Raw genomic sequence first — 22,446 nt, 5'->3', positions numbered from 1 at the left:
CAGACTGCAGACTTGCCAGCCTCTCTGAGGCATAAATGTAAAATATTAACCAGTACTGTGTGCATAATGATGCATCTCTGATGGATGCTCTCGCCGATCAATTTGTGGTTCAATGAATGAGACTGCTATATGTAATAATAGGCCATTCACTCATGTTGTGACCTAGGTTGTAAAAGAGGCCTAACCTTCACTATCAGAATCACTAATTGATAACCATGTTCAGTCCTTATGGCTGAAGGTCACTGTGTCTTCTGCTCTATGGGGAGCTAATAAGCTAAGGGGAGGTAGGAGTGTGAGCCAGAATCCATCTCCATTAAATTAAAGGAGCCTGGTCCCACAATGTGACCTCTATTCGCTATGATTTATTGCACGAACAGACTAAATGAACATCAAGCACAAAGGACACCCAGCTAATGAAATCATTGGCCCAACAGTTAAGTCAGTTCAGATGTGAATAGAGCTGTAATTGAATGGAGTCGTAGAGAAGTACGAGGCTAAGACTGGCATTCTTTATGTCATTGTTGTGTAGGTGCAGCACTTTATTAGTCCATTGACAAACTCTGCATCCATGTCAGCTCTGTGCTGCAAATTTTAGAGGTTAAATGACTTTCTCAAATAAACTGGTATTCATTAGTAGTAAACAGAAACCAGAATTTTGCAAAGTGATGCACCATCTTACATGTGTTTTTCAGCTCAAGATATAAACCCTTCATCCAGACAGATGAGAGGACCCTGAGCTAAAGTCTAATAAAAAAAGAGGTATTTTATTTGTAAACTTATATTGCAGGAGAGTAGAGAAGACAATGCATGGATGATTAAGAACAAAGAGCAGGACACAATTTTGCTTCTCAGCTTGGGGCACAATTGGCTCCAGAGGGATTTAACCACAAAGCTATTTGAGGCCACTATCCCTTTGTATCAGTTCAGTTCTGCAACCAGCTTGGGTTTGATTGTTATTTCCATTTAAGTGGTAAGCCATTCCACCTACGTGAAGTGTGATTAAATGGGATGTATTTTTTGCAGTCACTAGATGGCGCTCTTTACTTGAACTGTTTCATCTGATCCTGCTGCCTATGGCACCAGGTCAAACACTGGCTGATGCTGTTCTTCAGATCTGCTCGACTCATGTTCTTCAAATCCATCAAATGAGAGAGATCTCAATCATAAGCTCTGCAGCTGCTGAGTTGGTCCAAATGCAGATTATCATAAAGGACAGTGATAGGCTTAGTAGATCTCGGACCAATGAATCAAGAACCTCTACAGACCCTTAAAAAAAAGCCAAAAACACTAAAATTGCTCTGGGTTTCAATAAAACCTAAGAATTAGATGACTTTTTTTTCTAATTTTTAGTGGGACAGAGATTTTTTTACCTTACCAAAATCCACATGTTAACTGTGCTTTTAATGCACAAGCAAATGGGCTGTTCCCTTGTGATGGAAAATAAAACATTCATTCATTCATTCATTCATTATCTATACCGCTTATCTGTTAAGCCTAAAATAGCCTGAAATAATAAAACAATACTCTTCTTATTTTTAATTGATTAAATGGGTTTTACCACCAGTGTAGGAATGAAAAACATGTTGCATCTGTAAACTGATTCATAGTTTGAATCGGGGAAAAGGTCGAATCGCGAGACCTGTACAAGAGCCCCCCTTGTAGCCGTGAAAGCCCCAGATCCCTATCACGGAAACGGGACCCTTTTCAGTTCCGGATGAGAGCACATCAGCCTCACAGAGAGAGGTGTCAATTGGTTTCAACTGGGGAGAAGAAAAGGAGGAGGCAAGGAGAAGGAAAGAGAGGGAGGAATAAAAGATATTGGCAAGTTACCAAGAGGTGCAGGTGCCTGCCTAACAGCAGGCTGCACTAGCGCATTGCACACTCTAGGCAAGTGTGGTCCGGCCTGAGCAGGACCTAGAGACTATGGGAAAACAAACCAAGCCTATAATGGCAAACACACAGAGGGAAGGGCTGTGTGTGTGTGTGTCTGTGTGGCACATTGTCCATTCATGCAGTGAACGAATAGATCCTTTCAGCAGTCTCGTGAACATCAAGAACAGGATTTAAGGCACTTTGTTGACTTGAAATTTTGTCAACTCTATTCCAAACACAAGAAAAATGATGTGATCTAACTTCACTCCATAAATCGTTAATTCTGAAAGCTTAAAAATCTGAAACTCGTGCCTCATCCCAAACCAAGCCTGTAGTCTCAAAAAAGAAAACAGATGTCTCGTGTTTAATTTGTCTGATGTATCACATAAATCAGTCTAAATCTAATCAGTCCGATCTAGTCCTTATTTAAGGCTTTTGATCTTGATGAAAGTGCTCCTTATTCTGTAAAAATTATCTGCAGCTGTGGGCACAGTCTTTAGAACTGTAGTTTCTGCTGTGATGCAATATCAAGTCATATGACAAATACAATTAAATGAATAAGTATTTTTAACTTGAGTGTTTATTGCACACGTGTTTCACTTTGGATTATGTTAGAAACAGTGCACACACTGTCACTCATTTACAGAAGAAAGGTCACTTAGCTCCTGTTGTCATGTCATACATATGCAGGTCATACATATGCTACAGAAGAGGAAGTATGTTTAAGTAGCTCTATAATTTGATAAATGTATCTTCTTTAGAGTCTATACAAAGTGGTCAATAAAATAATGAACTTCAACTAAGTTTTGAGGGAACAATATGAGACACACTTGCTCTGAAGTGACAGTGTTTAAGTCACAGAGCACCTCATATGCTCGTTTTCAACATAGACTGTGGTTTTCAAGCATCCTGATTTTTTCTCTATTGCAATTTTTGTTCACTTTAAACTTACCAATAAAGTCACGTCTGAAAGTTTTCAGGTCCCACCGCTACACTGTAAAAGTAAAGTTAACCTTCATCATTCGGCGCACACTACACACTGACTCAATAAACCAATAAAATCAGCTACATTGGATCAATTGACATATTGTAGCTCGAGTCAAATCGGAGGAAAGACAAATTATAGCTAACAGACTAGCATAGAGTGCTGTGTCAAGCTAACTGGAGAGGACTGCTAACAACACCGGAAACAGTACACTTAAGTATTTGTACTTTTTTGTATGGGGACGTTACAATAAGGAACAGTTAAGAGGAAGTAGTTAGATAATATAAACGGTACACTATATCCCGAGTAAAGGGATATTTCAATGACTCGCTGTATTAATCTGGTTCGTATTTTTAAACGAATAAATTACCGAGGTCCGAGATGTTTTTCTGTGCGAAGGACTATAATAACTCAAAATGCTTACGATTGTAAACTCACTGTAAATTGAGTAATAATTTGTTCTGCATTGTTGTAGTCCTTTGTGTCATCCATCAAACGTTAAGCGTGCCCCAGGCGTGCTTTTATTACGAAAGGCAGTACCGGAACCTCCTCGGTTTTCGTGGTTGCTTCGACGCAGGTCTGAAGCCCAACGTGGAGGAGAGGATGTGGGTATGCTGACATCTGCAAGCCAGAGGTTTAACTGGAAGACGACCGCAGTCGGGCTGACAGACGACGGCTTTAACAACGTCGAGGAAAGTCCGAGACATGTAACTTTCTCTGAAGGTAAATTCCTCTTCACACAAACAAGCTAACTTCGTCGTTTTTATGAGACGGAAATCTGCTGTTGTAACTGTCACGCTACATAACGTTGTGTTCAAAGTAGAGTTTGCTTGTTAAGGTTGTCGATAACTTAATATGCATTTCCGACTCCCTTGCTTGTTTACCAGTAAAGTTATTCGGCGCTGCGGTTTGACACCGAAGGTAATACTGACTTAAAAATGAACAAAGGGTCGTAATTTAGTTACTAATAGTCTTTTGTCGTTGACGCTTTCGGAAAGTTGAGGTTTGTTATTATTCTTCTGAGTCACCGCTGCCCTAATCCGCAAATTTAATGCGACGTTCATTGAGAGATCTGCTTAAGCTTTCACCCTCTCTGCTGACTGTTGGGCAAATAATGATTCTAACATTGATTTAGTTTGACAGATGAGACCTGTTGCTGAACTGTGTGTTTTGCCTGCAGTCAGACCCGTGACAGGGACTCGTTTGAATCCCGTTTCCTCATAAACCCGATAAAACGAGTATGAAAAGATAATTTCCTCAAGATAAAAGTCAAATCTACAGATAGGCCGTAGAGAACCACGGGCTGACATTTCATTCAGTGTAAATATGGAAGACGTTGGGTTTTACTTTTACTTTCAAGTGAAGCCGTTCTTTGGCATCCTCCCTGCTCAAGTGAAGCGAGAGAAGAGAAGCAGCATTTGTCAAAGCTCTCTGTTTTACAGCACAGCTCAAGTCTCTATCCAACTTTTAAATTAAGCCTGTCATTGCTCATCACAGCCTGCCTCCTTCAAAACACTTGCTGTCAGTGTTGTATACACAGATTGCAATCAGCAAAGAGCTGTTTGTGTTGTTGAGAGGGAGTCACTGGGTCTTTCTACAGACTGATAAAGGACTAACTGGTTGCTTTGCTTTTTCAGCCCCTGTCTGTGTAACCTGTTCCACTGGTGCATGCTGTGTGTTACCAGACGTTACAACTATTTGTCCTTCTCTCTTGGCTGGCTTATAAGGAAATGAGCCATGTACCATGTGTGCGGAGCAGACTGTTCATTCCAGGCTAACTATGGTGAGCAGTGGCGTTTTTCTCTGTGCTGACATCTGAGAATCAAGAGACTCCAGCATCAAGCCTAGTTTGTTTTTCTCTGTGTAACTGTAACACAAATTATTGAGCAATCGTTTTCATCCCCCTCTCTCTTTAAAGTCATGTTTGGGTGAAGCATGCAACACAGAGTGAAGCTTAGGAAATGCAAATCTTATCCCTCACTTTTTTTTTTTGGTTTGTTTGTTCATTTCATCCCTTCTAAGCCAAAAATCATGATAGGATTTAAGCTGCATCTCAGCCTTCTGTCCCCTCCTGCTCATTCCAAGCAGCTCCCTGGTAAGGCTATCAGATTCAGAGAGAGTGGAAGGTGTGATGGACAGTCAATAAAAGGGGGTTTTGTTTGCAGGCGTCTCCATTTTGTAACCTCAGGACTCCCTAGTCCTCTGGCCAGGGCCCAGACCGGAGTGAAAAGGGTTGTGCTGCTGCCTTGAAGGACTCGTAATGGAAATTGAGTTCCCTCTGACTTTGCGCCACAGACTCTCACACAGCACCCTGATGCAGTTTTCTCTTTTACTTAATGGCAAAAGTCTTACACAAAGTCAATTTGTTTGCAGAATTAGGAAATAGCCATCACTGGGGTCTGGTGTGAGGAAGGGGAAAGACTGCTTGTGTGTCTGTGTGTGTATGAGTGTGTGAGTGTGCTCATGTCAGTATTGCTGCTAAGCCTGTCTGGCACGGGCTTGGCACTACTGTAAATGGCTCTCTGCTCTAATATTAATGCAACACAATTATGCGATTACATTTGGTTCGGTGTCAACATAACTAAGTGCTCTGTTTTTTACCACAACTCTCTTTCAAATTCTGGCATGCTAAGCTGATCTGTCAGACATGACTGTCTAAATTGCTTCATGTATCTACAAACTAGTCTAATCCTATTTTTAAGTCAGCAAAAAAAGGGATCTGTCCTTGTGCAAATATTCCACCCATGTTTTTGGGTAATCTCTGTTTATGGCTCAGTGGAAAAGAATGGAAATCCTAAAATAAGGAACCCCGGAGAAAGACTTATGACTGCTTATGACTGTTTTATGCATGTAAACTTTGATGTTAAGATGTTGTGCAAAAGCTGGGCATTGTACTTAACAGGTTGTGAGTGTTTCAGCACAAATTTGATTAACGCCATTGTGGCACTGTATGTCAGGAAAAAGCTTGACTAAAAATGTGATTCATGAGTCAGATTCTTCCACAAGAGATTTTAGCTGCAGCAAAAACAGTTACTTCTGGGGAAAACACCATCTGATATGACCTTTTGGTACACAGGACTTAAGGCCTCCATGGTTTTCCAAGTAATGGCGTCGTCATGAACAAGTGTGAAACTGCAGATCGGAAACCTCGCACAACATGCAAAAATACTAGGAGCACAGTTTGGTTAACACTTCTCCTCTTCTAAGATTCAGAGTGATGCAGTGTGACTACAACTGCACTGTTGTAATCAAGTTCATCAGGTTAACTCATCTCTCATTGGAGTGCATCACAGGCTCAATTTATTCAGCGCATTACTGTACTGCAAGCCATAATTTAGCCTTTTCCATCTTTGCAATTTGAATTTAATGAGCATCTTAATGCAGCCTTGAGCATGCAATTATATTTATGATGTTTATTACTAGTGGTGTGGTTTATTAGAGCTGTGTCCTCGGGGCACTTGTGAATTTAGAACCCAACACTTTCTTTCTTGAGTGTTTGTGTTTAGGTGAATAACTTTATTTAACTGTGAATGAAGTTGCCTTGATTAAACATCATTCACTCTTGTAGATCACTTGATGCACGTTTCTGACATGCAATATGAAAATGTTAATAATCATATTTTTGTTTAACCCTGTGTCTCTCTCTGTCTGTTCTGCAGAGGCTTGTGTCCTGTAGGGCACCCTGAAGCTCAGCCAGTCACGCTGCCTCCCCAGGGCTTTCCGTCATGAGGGGGCGTTGCTCTCGAAAACTGGGCGTGCTGGCCAAGGCTGGCTTCCTGCTCTGGCTGCTGTGGCTGGGCTACCTTTTGTTGGCGCGCTCCTCTTTCCCCTCCTCTTCCTCTGTAGAAGAGGAAGATGAGGACCACGATCGTCTGGAGAGACAGCTCTCCATAGAGGAGAGCGGGTCTGACGGGCAGCTGGCCAGGCCTCTCTATCTTAAGTCATCACCAGACAACAATGCACCGGGGGAGTGGGGTCGGGCCACACACCTCAACCTCAGTCCTGAAGAAAAGAAACTGGAGCAGGACACCATAGAGCGCTACGCTATCAATATCTTCATCAGTGACAAGATCTCCCTCCATCGGCATATCCAGGACCACAGGATGCATGAGTGAGTAGAGCAAAGGGCAATCTGAAAAACGAAAGACCCATTAGTCTCAGTGACTCATTAGTCACTAACTAATGGGCTATGAAGCCCAGTTGACTATAATTGTTTTTCAGAAAATCACTAATTGTTTTGTATTTCTTGCTATTTTCTTTGAGGCTCTAGCCAAAACATATATGTATCTCTGGTCTTGAATGCTGCGTAGAGCTGATAGCTGTGCTGCAGCTGTGCGGGGGATAAATTACTCAATAGAGATTAAGTTGAGCTCTTTACTGGAATCAGTTTTCCACTGACAGTTAGAAACAAAGATGAAGGACTCTCGTGATGCATCGCAGGGCTTACTGAAGCTGGTGTAAGCAGCTCTCTGCCTGGATGGATTTATTCCATCCAGAATTGTTGTCCACAGCTCGGCCTGTGATGAAACACAGGGTATGATGTCTTTTATTAGTAGTTTTTCCTGATCCCTTACTGGCTCCCATCCTAATGAAACCCAGATGTGGTATTCATCAGTGTGGTGAGAGCCATCATTTGATTTTGTAAAGACCATGTGTTTGTTTTATATGCCCTGGAGGGTACCAGTGGAGGATAGATTCTCTTAAGCAGTGGATTCATGTATTAAATCTGAGTATAACCTTTAGAAATTACTGGCATTAAACATGCCATACTACATTGCCTTAAACTTTAAACTGACTTTAGACTACTGACAAGACCGGAAAAAAATAAATCTCACAGGTCAACAGGGTGAAACTGGTTAAGTAAGGTAAATTATTTTATCAGCGAAATGCCTGTATATCAAGAGATGGACTGATAAGATGCATTCATCTTCTCCCTGGGCAGAGGTAGTCAAATCAAGTGCTTATTCAAAGATAACATTCAAACAACATTTTATTATCAGGGCACATAATAGTATTAGAATCCCCGCCCTGTATGGACTGTCACTGTGTGACACAGCATGATGGGTCTCTGCAAAGGCACAGTGACACTTTTGACAAGTGCAATTTTTCCCCCTGCCTGCTACCTGTTGGTGTTTTAGTGACTGGCTGGGAACTTGACATAAGTGGTAATACGGATGCGGTGAGGAGTGTGTTAGCAGGGATGAAGTGGAGTACACCTCTGGTGTTAAGGAACTCCTGTCCGTCATTGTCTGTCGTTTGTCTGTTGTCTGTCTGCTCATACATAATGCAGGTACATGAAAAGACACAGTAGTGCTCTGCAGGTCTTGTTCACAGGCTTGTTGTGTGGATCATATGTTGGCCAGTTTTACTACAAGAGTTTTTTTTTAGCTATACACATGCAGCTGTGGTGTAATGGCAGTCATCCAACATAGACCTAGCAGTCAGTCATTGTCTGCTGTTATAACATGAAGTGAGGTGAGTTGTGGTTTGCATCCTTCACAGATATTAATGAATGGATGGTGTATGCTTCTTCCTGTTGTCAGATTGTCCCAGGTGCACTAGTGTTTCTGTTTGGCTTCATGCCTAGCAACAATGTAAGCAAATGTGTTATGTCCTCCCCAGATAATTTATTTTAAGGTGATGTGTATGCGCTTGATGCAGTTCTGAACCTACGCCATAATTAACATCAGTTTCCTCTGGGGAGCAGGTTCTGTTGCAGATTCATTTCAGACTGCTCTCTTAGTCATAAAACTGCTGCAACACTGTAAACTCAGTGCTTTTGAAAGGAAAGGGAAACTGCTTATTTGATTGGTTGTGACCAATTCTAGGGCATAACGCATTCTTTATTATCCCAGCCCACTTCTAACAGTGTCATAGTTGTGGGTTGAGCCTCTGGATGCAAAATTACCAGAAGTCATTCAATCTGTGCCAATAGTCACACTCTCACAATGTTGTTCACCACTGATTCACAAAAATACAGCTCACAGAAAAAATGTTCATCCTGTTCTCATTTCACCAAGTTTTTAAGTTTAAGTTTAATTTTTTCATCCAGTTTTTCCCGTCTCCTCTGTTCTGGTCTTTTCTTCTCTGTTTGCGCAAGTTTCTGTGGCCTCTCCGAGAGCACTGCTGTGGTATGTTGCTCGTTGGTGTGATACCCTCCCTACCCCCATCCATATTTCTGCAGCTCTTTATTGTCTTAATGACTGCCATCTGGATTAAAACCAAACACCTCCTCTTGCCACAGTAGTTGCTTAAGTCGCTCTGGCCATGTGCAGAAATAGTCTTTGCGAGTCTGAGTCCATTTGGGAGATGTGTGTGTTTTGGTTTTTTTTGGTTTGTTTTTTATAAATATGTACTGTGCATCTTAACTATTGCTTATGTCAACTCTGTCTCTTCCCCGCCACCCCACCCACACGCACACAAACATACTTCAGATGCCGCAGTAAGAAGTTTGACTACCGGCGTTTACCCACCACCTCCGTGATCATAGCCTTCTACAACGAGGCCTGGTCCACCCTGCTGAGGACTATTCACAGCGTGCTGGAGACCACACCTGCCGTCTTGCTGAAAGAGATCATCCTCATTGATGACTTCAGTGACCGAGGTCAGACACTCAACATCAATAAATAAACCAGTGTGTCATGTGTTATGTGTCTGTAAAAATAAAACTGACAGAAGAAGAAGTCTTTCAAGCTCAGAGAGAAAGAGGACTTGGCCTAGTTTAATACAGTGAACAAACCAAACCTCGACTGTGCTTTGATTTTGTCACACTGACAACGTACAAGGGAATAAATCAAGCAGGACTCTGCTATATATAGAAATAAGATGCTGTCTATGGAGCGGTGAACACATAATGCCTCTCCATGTATTCTGAAAACAATTAAGAAAACAGCCTCAGAAACAAGTCAGGACACATTCCTTTAATGATGGAATGATGTCTAGAATTACTGCAGGCTGTACTGGAAGTGGTTGGCTTTTCATTTTGTTATTTTTTAAAGGTTATATATATATATATATATATGGATTTTAGTAAGAAGGCTACAATTATTATTAGAAATGAGCGAGTTCTTGGCAAAGTAACTGCAAATTATTTGTCTTATTGCCTGTCAGTCTCTGCTCCAGCCTCCGCTTGTCTCACTCTTTGTGTGTGTGTCTATGTGAATTTGAGGCTTTTCTTAGAAAGCACCCATCTATTTCCAGAACATTATTTATTTAATTTACATATCATTCTCGAGTCTCAAATGTTGCTGTGCAGTGTCTGCATCTTTAAAGTTTGAACTTTAGTAAGGAAGTTCCTTCTTCATCCTGGGAACAATACATGTTACAAAAATCTTAACTTAAAGGTCCACTTACTAGCTTTTTCTGACCTTTCAAGTGCATATCACAGTTTCCATAGGCAAATGAAATGTCAACTGATTTTTGCAGACCATGTGTTAACACTGAGAATGATACTGCTTTGTCTCAGACACTGGATATAGGAGTAGCTTGATGTCTGTCAGTCTTAATGGAATTAGTATTTGTTCCCAGCTTGTCTAGTCTGAGACATTACACCATAATGATGACTTCAGTGAGCACTGAGCTGCCATGACATCATTTCCTCTCCTCTGACCACCCTGACCAAATGGAATGCTAGAAATGCCACTCCCGAACCAGAACGGTTACTGCAGACAGACAGCGACTGGAGGACTGACAGCTTTCTCTCATGTTTCTAAGCTGGTTGAACCAGGTCTAGCCTTGTTTTGATCTCCACTGTCCTTAGCTCATAAAAGGCATGTTAATGTTGCTCATCTAATAATGGAATTTAGGAGACTGTGAAATGAATTAATTGATGAAAGGAATTCGTTCATCAGCAAAGGTATAATGTCAGCAAGTGGTTCAACCATGCATTAATCCACGTTTTTCATATTAGAACTGAATCAAATTACTCAACCCATGTTTAATTTAAGAAGTTAGATTTCTGAAATCATAGAAAGCATTGACTCAACTCTGTAGCCACTGAGTCTCTTTTAGCCAGCCTTTAGATGAACTGGTTGAGTCTCAGCCACAGTCCTCAACCCCCGGCATGTCTGCTGGATTTGAAACCAAACAGTGCTTTGCTAACACATGAGTTATAAAAACTTTAGAAGTCACTGATGTGCTAGTGGTTGTGTGCCTGTCAAGTTGTTTAGTTGATTTTTTGCCGTCTAGTGGCCAAACATCAGTTAAAGCAGCTTTAAAGGAAAGGAAAGTTACATATAGAAAGAGGAAATAACAAAGCTTTAATGTGTGTGTGTGTTATAAAAAACAGGCTACCTGAAATCCAAACTAGCTGACTACATCAGTAATCTGGATCGTGTGCGGCTCATACGGACCAATAAAAGAGAGGGGCTGGTCCGGGCACGTCTCATTGGCGCCACCTATGCTACCGGTGACGTATTGACATTTCTTGATTGCCACTGCGAGTGCGTCCCTGGCTGGATTGAGCCTCTGCTGGAAAGGTGGGTTGACCAAATTAGATGAATAAGAACACAACAAATTTAGTCTTGAATTTGTACAAACACCTCACCATGAATATTAATCTAAATGAAAAACATTACAAAATACTAAACCAGAGTTTCATATTTTTGTGTTTGCTCTCCCTGCTTTCTGCTTATTATCGGCCATGTTTTGTTTGTAGGATCGGCGAGAATGCCAGTACCATTGTTTGCCCTGTGATTGACACCATTGACTGGAACACTTTTGAGTTTTACATGCAAACAGATGAGCCAATGATTGGAGGATTTGACTGGAGACTCACCTTTCAGTGGCACTCGGTTCCTGAAGTGGAACGCAAGAGGCGCAAGTCTCGGATTGACCCCATCAGGTGATAGACTTCACGAGGTCTACTCACATGGAAGATCATTTTATCAGATTGCCACATGACCTTATTTTCCTTGTATTTTTTTCCAGATCTCCTACAATGGCAGGAGGGTTATTTGCTGTGAGCAAGGCCTACTTTGAGTACCTGGGCACATATGACATGGGCATGGAGGTGTGGGGAGGAGAAAACCTGGAGCTCTCCTTCAGGGTGAGTTCAGATTTCCTTCAGTGAGGACCACAGAGCACTTAGCCACTTAGCAATTTGAGACCAGAGTGTGGCTTTTAAAAATGTTGGGAACGAGTGACTAAAATCTCTTATTCACAGACAGAGCATCCATTGACTCAGCTTGTTTTTCTTTTACCGTGATAAAAAGCAGGCAGAAAGATCAATGAATTGAGGTTTATTGGCATCACATTACAAAAGGGAATCTTTTGTTCATAGCGTAAGCCCCTGATCATTTGACTCATCCATCAAACAGCAGTCAGTGGGTAGTTGGTGTGAGAGAGACACATGTCAGTGTCAGATCACACTCAGCCCTTGCATCTGAAACTGCATCCTGATATTGGCTGATACCTTGTTGTGACATTGGTGTCGCTTTTCACTTGTTTGCGTCAATCACATTGGCTCAGATTTTAGGCTATGTGTTAGTTTGCGGCAGGAGCACGCAAAGGAAGGCAATGTAAATTGTGCGTGCATGATTTACAGTTCGTACGTGGATGCGGTGTGAAGAAGAATGGGCTGTTCCCCTGAGTGATGTGTTATGCATGTGGAAATAAAAATGCCTCTCCCTGGGACTTCCATAAATAATTTATGTTTAGTGAATTGGTTTCAAGTCTGTTTTTGGAGTGCCAAAAAAAAAAAAAAAAAAACATGGCAGAGGACTAAAATGCCTGGTGAATTAAGATGGAAGTGAGTGTCATGTAATGGGTGTTTGGCTGTGGATATATGATGATGATTTTGCCTTGTGTAATTGGAACACAGCTCAGCCAAGTATTAAGAAATACATTGTTAACAGGTCTTCATTCTTTAAGGGTGTTGTTTTCTTTCTTTTTGTTTTTCCATGGTGAAAGATCAAGCAGTTATACAATGCAAATTGATACCATAAATCAGCCATATTCAGATGCAGTTGTATGACTCATGGAAAACAGAGGGTGAATTTTTACGTTGAGGTTGAAGGTAAAGAGAGAGTTCTAACACATCATCAGTCACCACAAATATTACCATTTTATTTGAATTAAGGTTTGTATCCTACTTAAAGGAAGGATTCATGCTTTGATTGGATATGGACAAAAACAGTATACAAATATAATATGTGCACAAGGACTGATCACCAGATGGAGTCATTGCCAACAACTGTTGTTTGCTGAGTTGTTTGCTGAAGTTAATATTTGCAACATACAAATTATCTATAAGTTTACTGGCAGTTAAACAAAACTCAAAGGACAGAGAAAGTCATAAATACCAGTGATAAACTTAGGTGCCTAAGTTCACCGGTTGCTGTGGCTCATCAGTTCAACACATAGTGTATAATTTACAGTGTAGCAGGTTGATGATAAACATATCTGTGCAACTTCTTATTCTCCATCATAATGTGTATAAATATATATACAAGGTATTCAAGGATCAGGTAAACTTGCTTTGGGGGATTATTTAACCACAAAAATGTAGAATTTGTATTTCCCAAAATATTACAAAGGACCAAGAATATGAGGTTAAAAACATCTCATTTGTGTTATGTCATGTGTTTAACCTTTTCAGGTGTGGCAGTGTGGTGGCAGCCTGGAGATTCACCCCTGCTCTCATGTGGGCCACGTGTTCCCTAAAAAGGCCCCTTATGCACGGCCCAACTTCCTCCAGAATACTGTACGAGCTGCAGAGGTTTGGATGGATTCTTATAAACAACACTTCTACAACAGGAATCCTCCAGCCAGGAAGGTAGGACACATACAACTAAAAGGAAGGGAGTTTTTAAACATTTTGTTTACCTAGACATGTTGCAGTGATACTGACCGTAGAATCATATTTGGACAAATACACTCACCAGACACTGAGCTCTGTTGCATGCTTGTATTTCATTCAGCTAGTGCTAAACTGAAGCCTCACAGCGATGCCATGTCCCAGCGTGCAGCACCATGGTAATATGGTACAATACAAAGAGTGGTTTACCTTTGATGTTAGATTTAGATGTTGCATTAGATATGATTCACCTGTCCAGGTGTCAGTATGATGAAACACTGCCCGTGTGACTGGGTCAGCTGTGTGTGTGTGTGTGTGTGTGTGTGTGTGTGTGTGTGTGTGTGTGTATGTGTGGGTATGTGCGAGGGGTGTGTGTGGTATGTGTGCCGTGCCTCTCAGGTTCTGAGTATTGGGCACCATCAAAAATTCATGTATCTCAGTTTCACCTATCTGAAAAAAAGTACATTATTAATGTCAGGGATCTTTGATCAAACAATAAATTACCTGGTCAGGGGGAGATTGAACACAGCACTGCCAGAGCAGATCACAAGCTCCAAATCTATTAGGCTCACGATAGGCGCAGAGCTATAGACAGTGATATTGATTTGGACTACTACATAATCTTTTTCATTAAGTACATTTAGTCATATTGACTTGATATGTTTTTGTTTGTTGTTGTTTTTTGGTTTTGATTAGTTTTTTTTACTATGTACCTTTGGGGAACCACTTCACTGTGTTAATTGTTCTTATCAGATTCTAAGTTACCATACCTGTCCAGTATTCATTTTTTATGAATTTTTACATCCTGGATTTGGAGATTTATTGTGAAAAGGTTTAACTGTATCAAGAATTTTCACAGACTTAAAAAGTAATTCAAATCATATTTATTTGTTTATTTATTTTAGAAACTGCATTCTTCCATTGTCTATCCCAGCAACATTTTCCATTTAATTTGATCTAGAATGACAAGCTACAGCACTACATTTGTAACTGATATAGTTCAGTGCATCTGTGAGATCCTGTATTTACTGACTTTGAGTTGCTTAAGGTGGAGTTCACCTCAGCAAACACAACTATCTGAAAACGTGGTAGGCATGACCAATCCAAACACAGCGATTGGATTTGCTGGTGATGTCAAGGCTCCGGAGTAGTGACGTGTAGGATTCTGCCCTCATATCCAGGATGTAGATATTTACTTTTACGCCATGACTGATTCCTTTATGCGTTTTAGGTACATCAGAAAATGTCACACGCAAACTGCAAAAGAACAATGTGTTCATAATAAACAAAGTCAAAACCTGAACCTGAGATGATGTTGTCAGTCACTCAGGTGTTATGTTTTCATCCACATCTTTGGAAAAAATGACTCATACATGGTGTACTTTTTTCACAGGAAACTTATGGGGATATCTCAGAGCGACTGCAGCTGAGGGAGAAACTAAAGTGCAACAGTTTTGATTGGTACCTGAAAAACATCTACCCTGACCTACACGTACCTGAGGACAGGGAGGGCTGGCACGGGGCTGTGAGTGTCCGCTATCCACACCTGAATTCCATTAGCTATTACGATAAAAGTGCAGCGTTAGTGTTTTATTTAATCTCGTAAATCTTGTGCTGATTCACATCCAGATCCTGAACTCAGAGAGAGATGGCATTGCAGTTGTGTCTTGTTTCCTCAGTTCCACCTGTTTTGAGTCTGGGTGTCAGGCGAGGGCATGATTTGGGGAAATCCTGTTGAAAGTGAGAAGGCTCTACCAAGACAAACAAAGGATTTCAAACCCATTTGGACTGGGCTCAAAACTATTATAGCCCAGACACCTGGTGGAGTATTTCCCCCACCACAATGTCCGAACAAAAAAAGAAAAATCCCCAAAAGATTTCTTTGGCCTTAACATCCAAAAATCCAGCACCTCACCGTGTTTCAACTTGTTTCACATTGACAGCTGTGAAATCACATTATGGTGTTTATAACACAGGTATTATCCACAAATCTGGAATGGGATTCTTGTCCTAAATTTGTATGCACACCTACAGTATTTCTAATCTTCACAGACACACGCCTACGGTATTGACGCAGAATGGCGTAACCTTAAAATATGGCATTTTCAGAGGTAGACATGTTGGCATTTTGATATGAAGCAGAGCAGTACTGTCATCTGTTTCATATTGATTGCTTAATAGGTGTGTGTTGATGTGTAAAATAAGCAAACAGCAGACCAAAGTCTGTTTTTGTTCCAGGTGATATTTTGGAGACTGTCATTTAATCAGAGGACTTAATCTAGCCAGGTTCAGTGGTGCTGTGCTATATGTGACCTTACAGTCTGATGTGCCTGTACAGGATGAAAACCAACCAAGAGGAACTTCTTACAGCAACTAATATAGTACAGCATTTAAATTTTTATTGTTATTTATTGCCCTTTTCTTGCCAGGTGCGTAGCTCAGGGATACATTCAGAATGTCTGGACTATAACGCTCCAGAACACAGCCCGACAGGCGCCCACCTCTCTCTGTTTGGCTGCCATGGCCAGGGAGGCAACCAGGTACGTTAAGCATTTCACACCTCGTTTATTCTGTCTTTGTCCATCTCTCTCCATCTCTCTCATGCATGTATTCTCTCTTGTCACAATCTCGCAACCTCTCTTGGCCCAGCGGGAGATGTATCCTAAAATGTCAGCGCTTTCTGCTAACCCTCTAAAACGAGCTGCCACAGTTGATTCACAGCAGAAAATTGCTCTCCGCTGGTGTGTCCAGCCTGACCTGAATGTAATGAAGGGAAAAACTATGTTCGGTATTGCATCCACATATGCCCCAAAAATATCATGCAATTGAATCACAGGCTGAACGCCTGCAGCCCTGGGTGATGGATGGTCTAGCAAGCGACCGATTATTTGTCTGTGAGGATGTATATTTAATGTCGGAGTCAGACAATAGGTAGAGCTCCGTTCTGTGAATCTCCAACCTGCTTGATATCTCTGATTACCCCACTGATGCACCGCATCAGGTGTCCCTAGTCACAAAAAGCACCATGTGTGACTGAAAATCAATGTTTGAATGGCTCCCTGCTGAAACAAAAACCTGAGGGCCCTTCACCAAATCCCTCCTGCTCCCCTCTCCCTCCCTCCTTCCCTGGCCCACATAAGAACCCACGTTCCATTTAAAAGATACATGAGCCTGGCAGCCAGAATGAATGGCACAGCCTGGGTAAATAAGTTTGAAGCCAGACTCAGGGGCCCCGAGTGAGTCTTTTATTAGAAACAACCATTACGGGCCTTGATGCACCTGAAAGATGTATGAGATGTGAAGAGAAGGATGGGAAAGTATGAAGATTGATTACCTGACCCTCCGTTTAACAGCTAGCCCAGGGATTGTTGCATCTTTTGTCCCAGTGGGCCAGGATGTTGAAACGACACCAGAGGTGGGGTGGGGGGTTGGGTTGGGTTTATGTTCACGTCCGCTTGATTGAGAGAGCCAAGGCCCCATCTTTACTGATGAGATCCCTCGACACACGTGCAGACACGCCATTTAGCGGCGGCCTAGCCAGGACCTGATCCTGCAGCAGAGGAAGAGAAAAACATCTGGTAATCCTAGCAGGAAAAAACATGCCAACGTGCGCTATTGTGCTTGTTGAAGAGCTTTGTAAATAAAGAGATTATGGTGGAAAGAGAGATGTACTGAAACAATTGGAAAAAGAAGCAGAACAGTATTTTAATCTCTTAGTCGCTATCACTTTTCCAGTTGGGTTGCTCTCCAGAGAAATTTCCAAATGCAAGCACATTTAAACTGTATGTACAGTTTATAGCCACATAACCAGGTCTCTCTTCTGTTCCAGTATTTTGAATACACATCTCAGAAAGAGATCCGTTTCAACTCGGTGACGGAGCTGTGTGCTGAAGTGGGTGACGGACAGACGTCCATCGGGATGAGGCACTGTCCTCGCGACGGGGAGCACAAGCCTCCAAGTATCGTCTGGGAGTTCAGAAAGGTAAGGGTGCACATATTTACACAAATCCATGTGTTCTCATTTGCAACTCAACACACATTTCTCATCCTAACCAGTAATCTGCATTTCCTCCCTCAAAACTTTTTCAGGATGGGACCATCTACCACCCTCAGTCAGACATGTGTGTAACAGCCTACCGCACAGCAGAGGGCCGCACAGACACCCAGATGAGGCGGTGCAACCCAGGAGACAAAACCCAGCAGTGGAAGTTTGAGTGGTAGGAGGAGGAGGAGGAGGAGGAGGAGAGAAAGTAGCAGGAAACCTCAAGTGACCTTCTTTTAGCATAGTGCAATTACTACAGTGGACGTTTTCTCCGCTGCTCCCAATTCTCTAGCTCCCCAAGTCTGCACTCCATTTGAATGGGAATGAGGAGCAAATAAAAGGTGGTGAAAAGTCACTGTAAGCCAATAATTCACCCAATTCAGCTCTCTGATGCCCACGTGAATGATTGAGTAACTGCAGATTGTGGCAGTGTGAATGAGCATTTCAAGGTGAGGTTTATTTGGTCTCTCTAAGGAGACCGGCTGAACTTTTAAAGTCTTTTTGCGTCGCTTTCATCAAAGTGCCTCTGCAACCAAAATGGAGTCCAGCGCACACCTGAAGTGTCATTATTGTCATGTGTTCTTACAGCAGCAACTTGAAAGTGGTGACACTGGTTTGACTGTACAGCACATGAAGAAGTGCCTTTCAGACAACTAGAGAACTAGATGCAAAATCATGCTGCACTATGGAATGTTACCTTAATGTGCAATTAATATTGTTATTGTGGAATGACTCTGCTTGTTTCTTTAGTTGTCAACAAATAACCATTTAAAACATGGGCTGCTCAAAAAAGTCATGCCAGGAATGTAAGGTCAGCAGCAATTTTCTCCAGACTAGCTAGATCTAACATGCTCCATCATGTGAGAGGAAAACAGGGAGAGAGCAGTGTGGTCATACAAGACTGCCCCTCAATTCTATCTCGTGGAGCCAGTTTCATGGTAGAATGCTGCCTGAACAAGACTTGAAGCATTCATTAAGCATTTGCACTAAGTGCAATTTGCCCCAGAGGGCTTAGCGAGTTGACAGGAATGTTGTTATCTATTCTTCCCTGTTGTGTAAAACTAAGAATACCCTGTAAACTCATCTTTCAGTGTGCCTTTGAAAGATTTTCATCCCAAAAAGAACTTGTTTGTGCCGAAATGAAACGTGCCAGTGGATGTCAAATGTATTTAGAGCGAGCATTGTAAATGCTAAAATGTAAAACAGCACTGGCTTGATGCACTTGATTTTATTTAGTCACAAAAAGCCTTTAAAGAAGCGCCTGTTTAATTTAATCTTTCAACTTGGCTGTGCCAGAATGTTTTGTTAAGACTCCTGTGTGTAAACTGTACTTGAAACAGCATCAGAAACACTCCTGTTTTGTTTTTGTTTTTTGTGTTTTTTTTTTCCACCGAAGACCCCGTCAGCATTTCTACTGGGATGTGGGGACAGAGAGCTTCGGTGTAACTGTTGTTGAAGTGTTTGTTGAATAGCAGCTGTATTTGCCGAAGACTGCTTATCACTGAGCAACATTTGGTCTCTGTGCTCCTTTGAACTAATGAATATGATATATTCAGGCTAGTCAATGGATACAGTAGGTAAACATGTAAGATGGCTCCTGTTTTGTGTGACCTTTGTAAATAATGTTTGAAATAAGGGACCAGAGGGGGACTGTGCTAATGTAAAGCATCTTTAAAACTACTGATAATGCAAAAGGGATGATGATGATGATGATGGCGATGATGATGATGACGATGATGATAATGTTTACTTGATATGAAGAAGAGGGTGACTGCAATGGGATGGATGATTCAAATAAGATTAAAGTTTGTTGGGATGATTGAAAGAATTAAATTAAAAAACTAACCACAAATGGTTTTTTTTTGTACTCTCTACACACTCAGCATGATGTACAGTTCAGTCAGAAATGGGAAAGTAAAATCCTTTTTTGCCATTATAAGCAATGTCAGGTACAGTAAGAATACACATATAAGCTAGTGCTTTTTTTTAAGTTACAACATGAAACAAATGACTCTGGCATTTACTGAAAAGGTTCAACAGCCCTGATCTTCATTCCACTCAAGACATGGGTTTCAACATTCACAGTCATTTGGCTCCACCTACTGGTAGAAAAGCAAATAATATCAACTAATAATGATCACTACATACATACATACATCTTTTTTAGCCTGTTATGATGGAAACCACTGGGACCGAACAGAATGAGATTATCTTAAATGTTCTAGTCCGTCTGTATTTTGTCCTCGCTGATTTCTGTGTATCTGTGGGCTCAGAGAATGATGAGTGATTTGGTGGAACTCATGATGTTCATCAAAAAATTAATGGTGGATTTACTGTTACAGCAATGTGAGTGTGGTTTAATTTCAAATTTCACACAATCTTAAAGACATGTTTCAAGTTAATAGTTTATTAATAGTCCAGTCTGGATGTCTGAGGGATAATTCTATTACATATTAAAATAACTGAATTACACTGTAAATTACAGGAGTCCTCTCAGAGAAGCTCTGTCAACATCCTCTTTTAAGGTGTGGGTGTATAACTGTGGTTGTTTAACTACCTGGTGGCTTGGTTGAATGACAGAGATGGAGAGGGACTGATGGGGACTGATGCTGGATAAAGAGAGGGAAATAGAGTAGAGAACGTAAAGAGGGCCCGAGTGAGCCCCCCTGCATTAAGCCTAGCTCAAATAAGGAGCACAACAAAAAAGGGAGGACATCTAGAATCAACTGTCTGTAGCCTATATGTAGTTTACACTGCAGTTTTTTCTGATCCCTTGATGCAGCTGCTGCAGTGCTTATGTGACCTGCTACATTAAGTTTATATTCTCCTATCGCCTTCACTTGATCCTTCCTCCTCCAGCACTTTTTCTTTAACTACTTTTACTTACTTTCAGTGAAATCTATAACATTCCTGGCTTTGTGTTGTTGTTAAAGTGCTTGCCTTAGGGCTTTCAAACTTACATTCAGTCTCTTTGTTCCTTAATACCTGAACCAACAAAAGACTTGATTGATCTGGTTTTACAACCTGCTCGTTAGCGCTGTGTTTGTGTGTCATTTCCATCTGAGTCATCTGAAGATGCATAATTCCTTTGGCAGTTTTCAACAATGGTGCACTTAAGGTTGCACTGTTTTGGCTCCAGAGACTGCATTCCATCTGCTTTTCCAATGAGAATTATCAACAAAAGGTACACAATGTGGTCTGAAGAGAGACAGACAGGATCGGCCACGTCTGTACTGTGTCAGAAAAAGGTTGATCAAGGAATGTGTCCACTTAAAAGATCTCCATCATGAAATGAGTGACTAAATTCCTCAAAATGCCTCTTCCATTGCCTGTATTAGTTTAGTTTCACATGGGTGTTTGCATTGATTATGAAATGTTTCCAATTAAAGTACTTATATTAGGGACAGGGATTATTAAATTAAAAATAGAAGTCAGATTTTGAAAATTAAGAAAACTGTGGTATGTTGTTCCTGATGTCTCTCTCTTTTTTCCACATAGCACCTGCCTGTAGAGGAGTGACAACAGAGAGGATATTAACTCAGTCAGAAGGTGCATTGTTTTATCTCCCCCTTGATACATTTGCACCAAATATCTGTTGCATGGAAAATGTTATCCATCATCCGGTCCTAAATGAAAACGCCCTCATGCATTGACATTAATATTGTGTCTCTGACAGACACGACAAGCCCAGTCTACCGTGGTATATTACAACACTCCGGCTGACTTGTTGCCTTCCCGTGTCTCTTTGTAGTTTTCACAATATGGGTACTCGATCAAACAGTATGCCACTCAAATTACCTTCTCGCCTTCAATGATCGCCTTAATTATTTAGCATTTTAATTTGCTTAAACATACATTTTGTGTCAGATTTCATCTTTGGTGTCAAGAGTTTTCATATCAGTTTCATATGAGTGACAACTGGCTTCGTATGAAATAAGACCACCGACGTAAATGATTTCGAAGTTTAAGACCTGGGTTCTTCCGGGGTCACTAAAAGTGTTTTACCGTGTTTTTTTGTTTTTTTTTTTTCAGGAAAAATGTTAAATGATAAGTGTATTCTGTAAGTAAATTAAATTACATTAAATTAATTAAAGTAAATTTATTGTGTTACCTGTATCTTTTACCTGTATCTGGGCTCACCATAAATACATTCTAATAATGCACAATGTTCAGGGAAAAAAAAAATCAGGAAAAAATGTCACGTGACCCACCTTATCTACCACTACATGTTACGGACTCGTAATAAATCAAATCTGACATGTGGAACATCCTACTGAAGGTCAAAATTGTGTTTATTCCTGGTAAAGTATTTCTAACTATAATTTCCATGCAAAAAAAGATTGCCTGCAACTACATTGAACTTCAACTCCATTAAGTTAAAAAAGAATGTATCGTATTTCCTGTTAAAATATTTTACCTTCAAAATGAAAGCACGAACTTTTCGTTTTACACTAGCATGGTATATCAAAATGTAGTTTTATGGCACGTCCACCATGCGAGAATTTTACAGCTCTTGTGAAATTAGTGAAATCAGGGGGACAGGAAAACCAGACTAAAATCTACAGTAAGTCTTCCATGTAAAACTTCTTATACAGAAACTTGCTGACAACCATGTCACAACCGAGGGTATGATTACAGCTAATGTCCTCTTAAATCAAACATTACAACCTATCCTAAAATACACCGGATGACAATAGAGAAGATATACAAAAATAACTGGACATTTTGGTTAAAGAGGTGTTTGTTATATTT

At 40.9% G+C, this 22,446-nt stretch overlaps 2 protein-coding genes across 3 annotated transcripts in view; one reads left to right on the top strand and one right to left on the bottom strand.

The window, feature by feature from the left end:
- The window catches only part of lg3h18orf21 (linkage group 3 C18orf21 homolog), a 40,181-nt gene extending 37,256 nt beyond the window's left edge, over nucleotides 1-2,925 (bottom strand). The window contains exon 1 of the mRNA XM_018697627.2: nucleotides 2,825-2,925. The gene's annotated coding sequence lies outside the window, so the exon portion shown is untranslated. The remainder of the gene's footprint in view (nucleotides 1-2,824) is intronic.
- A 492-nt stretch (nucleotides 2,926-3,417) lies between these two features.
- Nucleotides 3,418-19,546, top strand: poc1bl (POC1 centriolar protein homolog B (Chlamydomonas), like). Of its 2 annotated transcripts, XM_018697623.2 has the most exons (12): nucleotides 3,420-3,580; nucleotides 4,495-4,640; nucleotides 6,517-6,968; nucleotides 9,292-9,461; nucleotides 11,145-11,334; nucleotides 11,514-11,699; nucleotides 11,786-11,903; nucleotides 13,455-13,631; nucleotides 15,046-15,177; nucleotides 16,082-16,192; nucleotides 17,482-17,634; nucleotides 17,742-19,546. In XM_018697623.2, exons 3-12 carry the CDS (start codon nucleotides 6,583-6,585, stop codon nucleotides 17,871-17,873), a joined length of 1,755 nt encoding a protein of 584 aa, XP_018553139.1. In that variant the 5' UTR covers nucleotides 3,420-3,580; nucleotides 4,495-4,640; nucleotides 6,517-6,582; the 3' UTR covers nucleotides 17,874-19,546. The 2 variants fall into 2 exon arrangements, with proteins under 2 accessions (XP_018553138.1, XP_018553139.1); XM_018697622.2 differs by lacking the exon at nucleotides 4,495-4,640 and having other exon boundaries at nucleotides 3,418-3,580.
- Nucleotides 19,547-22,446: the final 2,900 nt, after the last annotated feature.

The sequence above is a fragment of the Lates calcarifer genome, linkage group LG3 (genome assembly GCF_001640805.2).
Source record: "Lates calcarifer isolate ASB-BC8 linkage group LG3, TLL_Latcal_v3, whole genome shotgun sequence".
In the NCBI taxonomy this organism is placed as follows: Eukaryota; Metazoa; Chordata; class Actinopteri; family Centropomidae; genus Lates; species Lates calcarifer.
The sequence above is the reverse complement of the archived record's forward strand: the minus strand, read 5'-3'. Positions and strand labels throughout refer to the sequence as shown.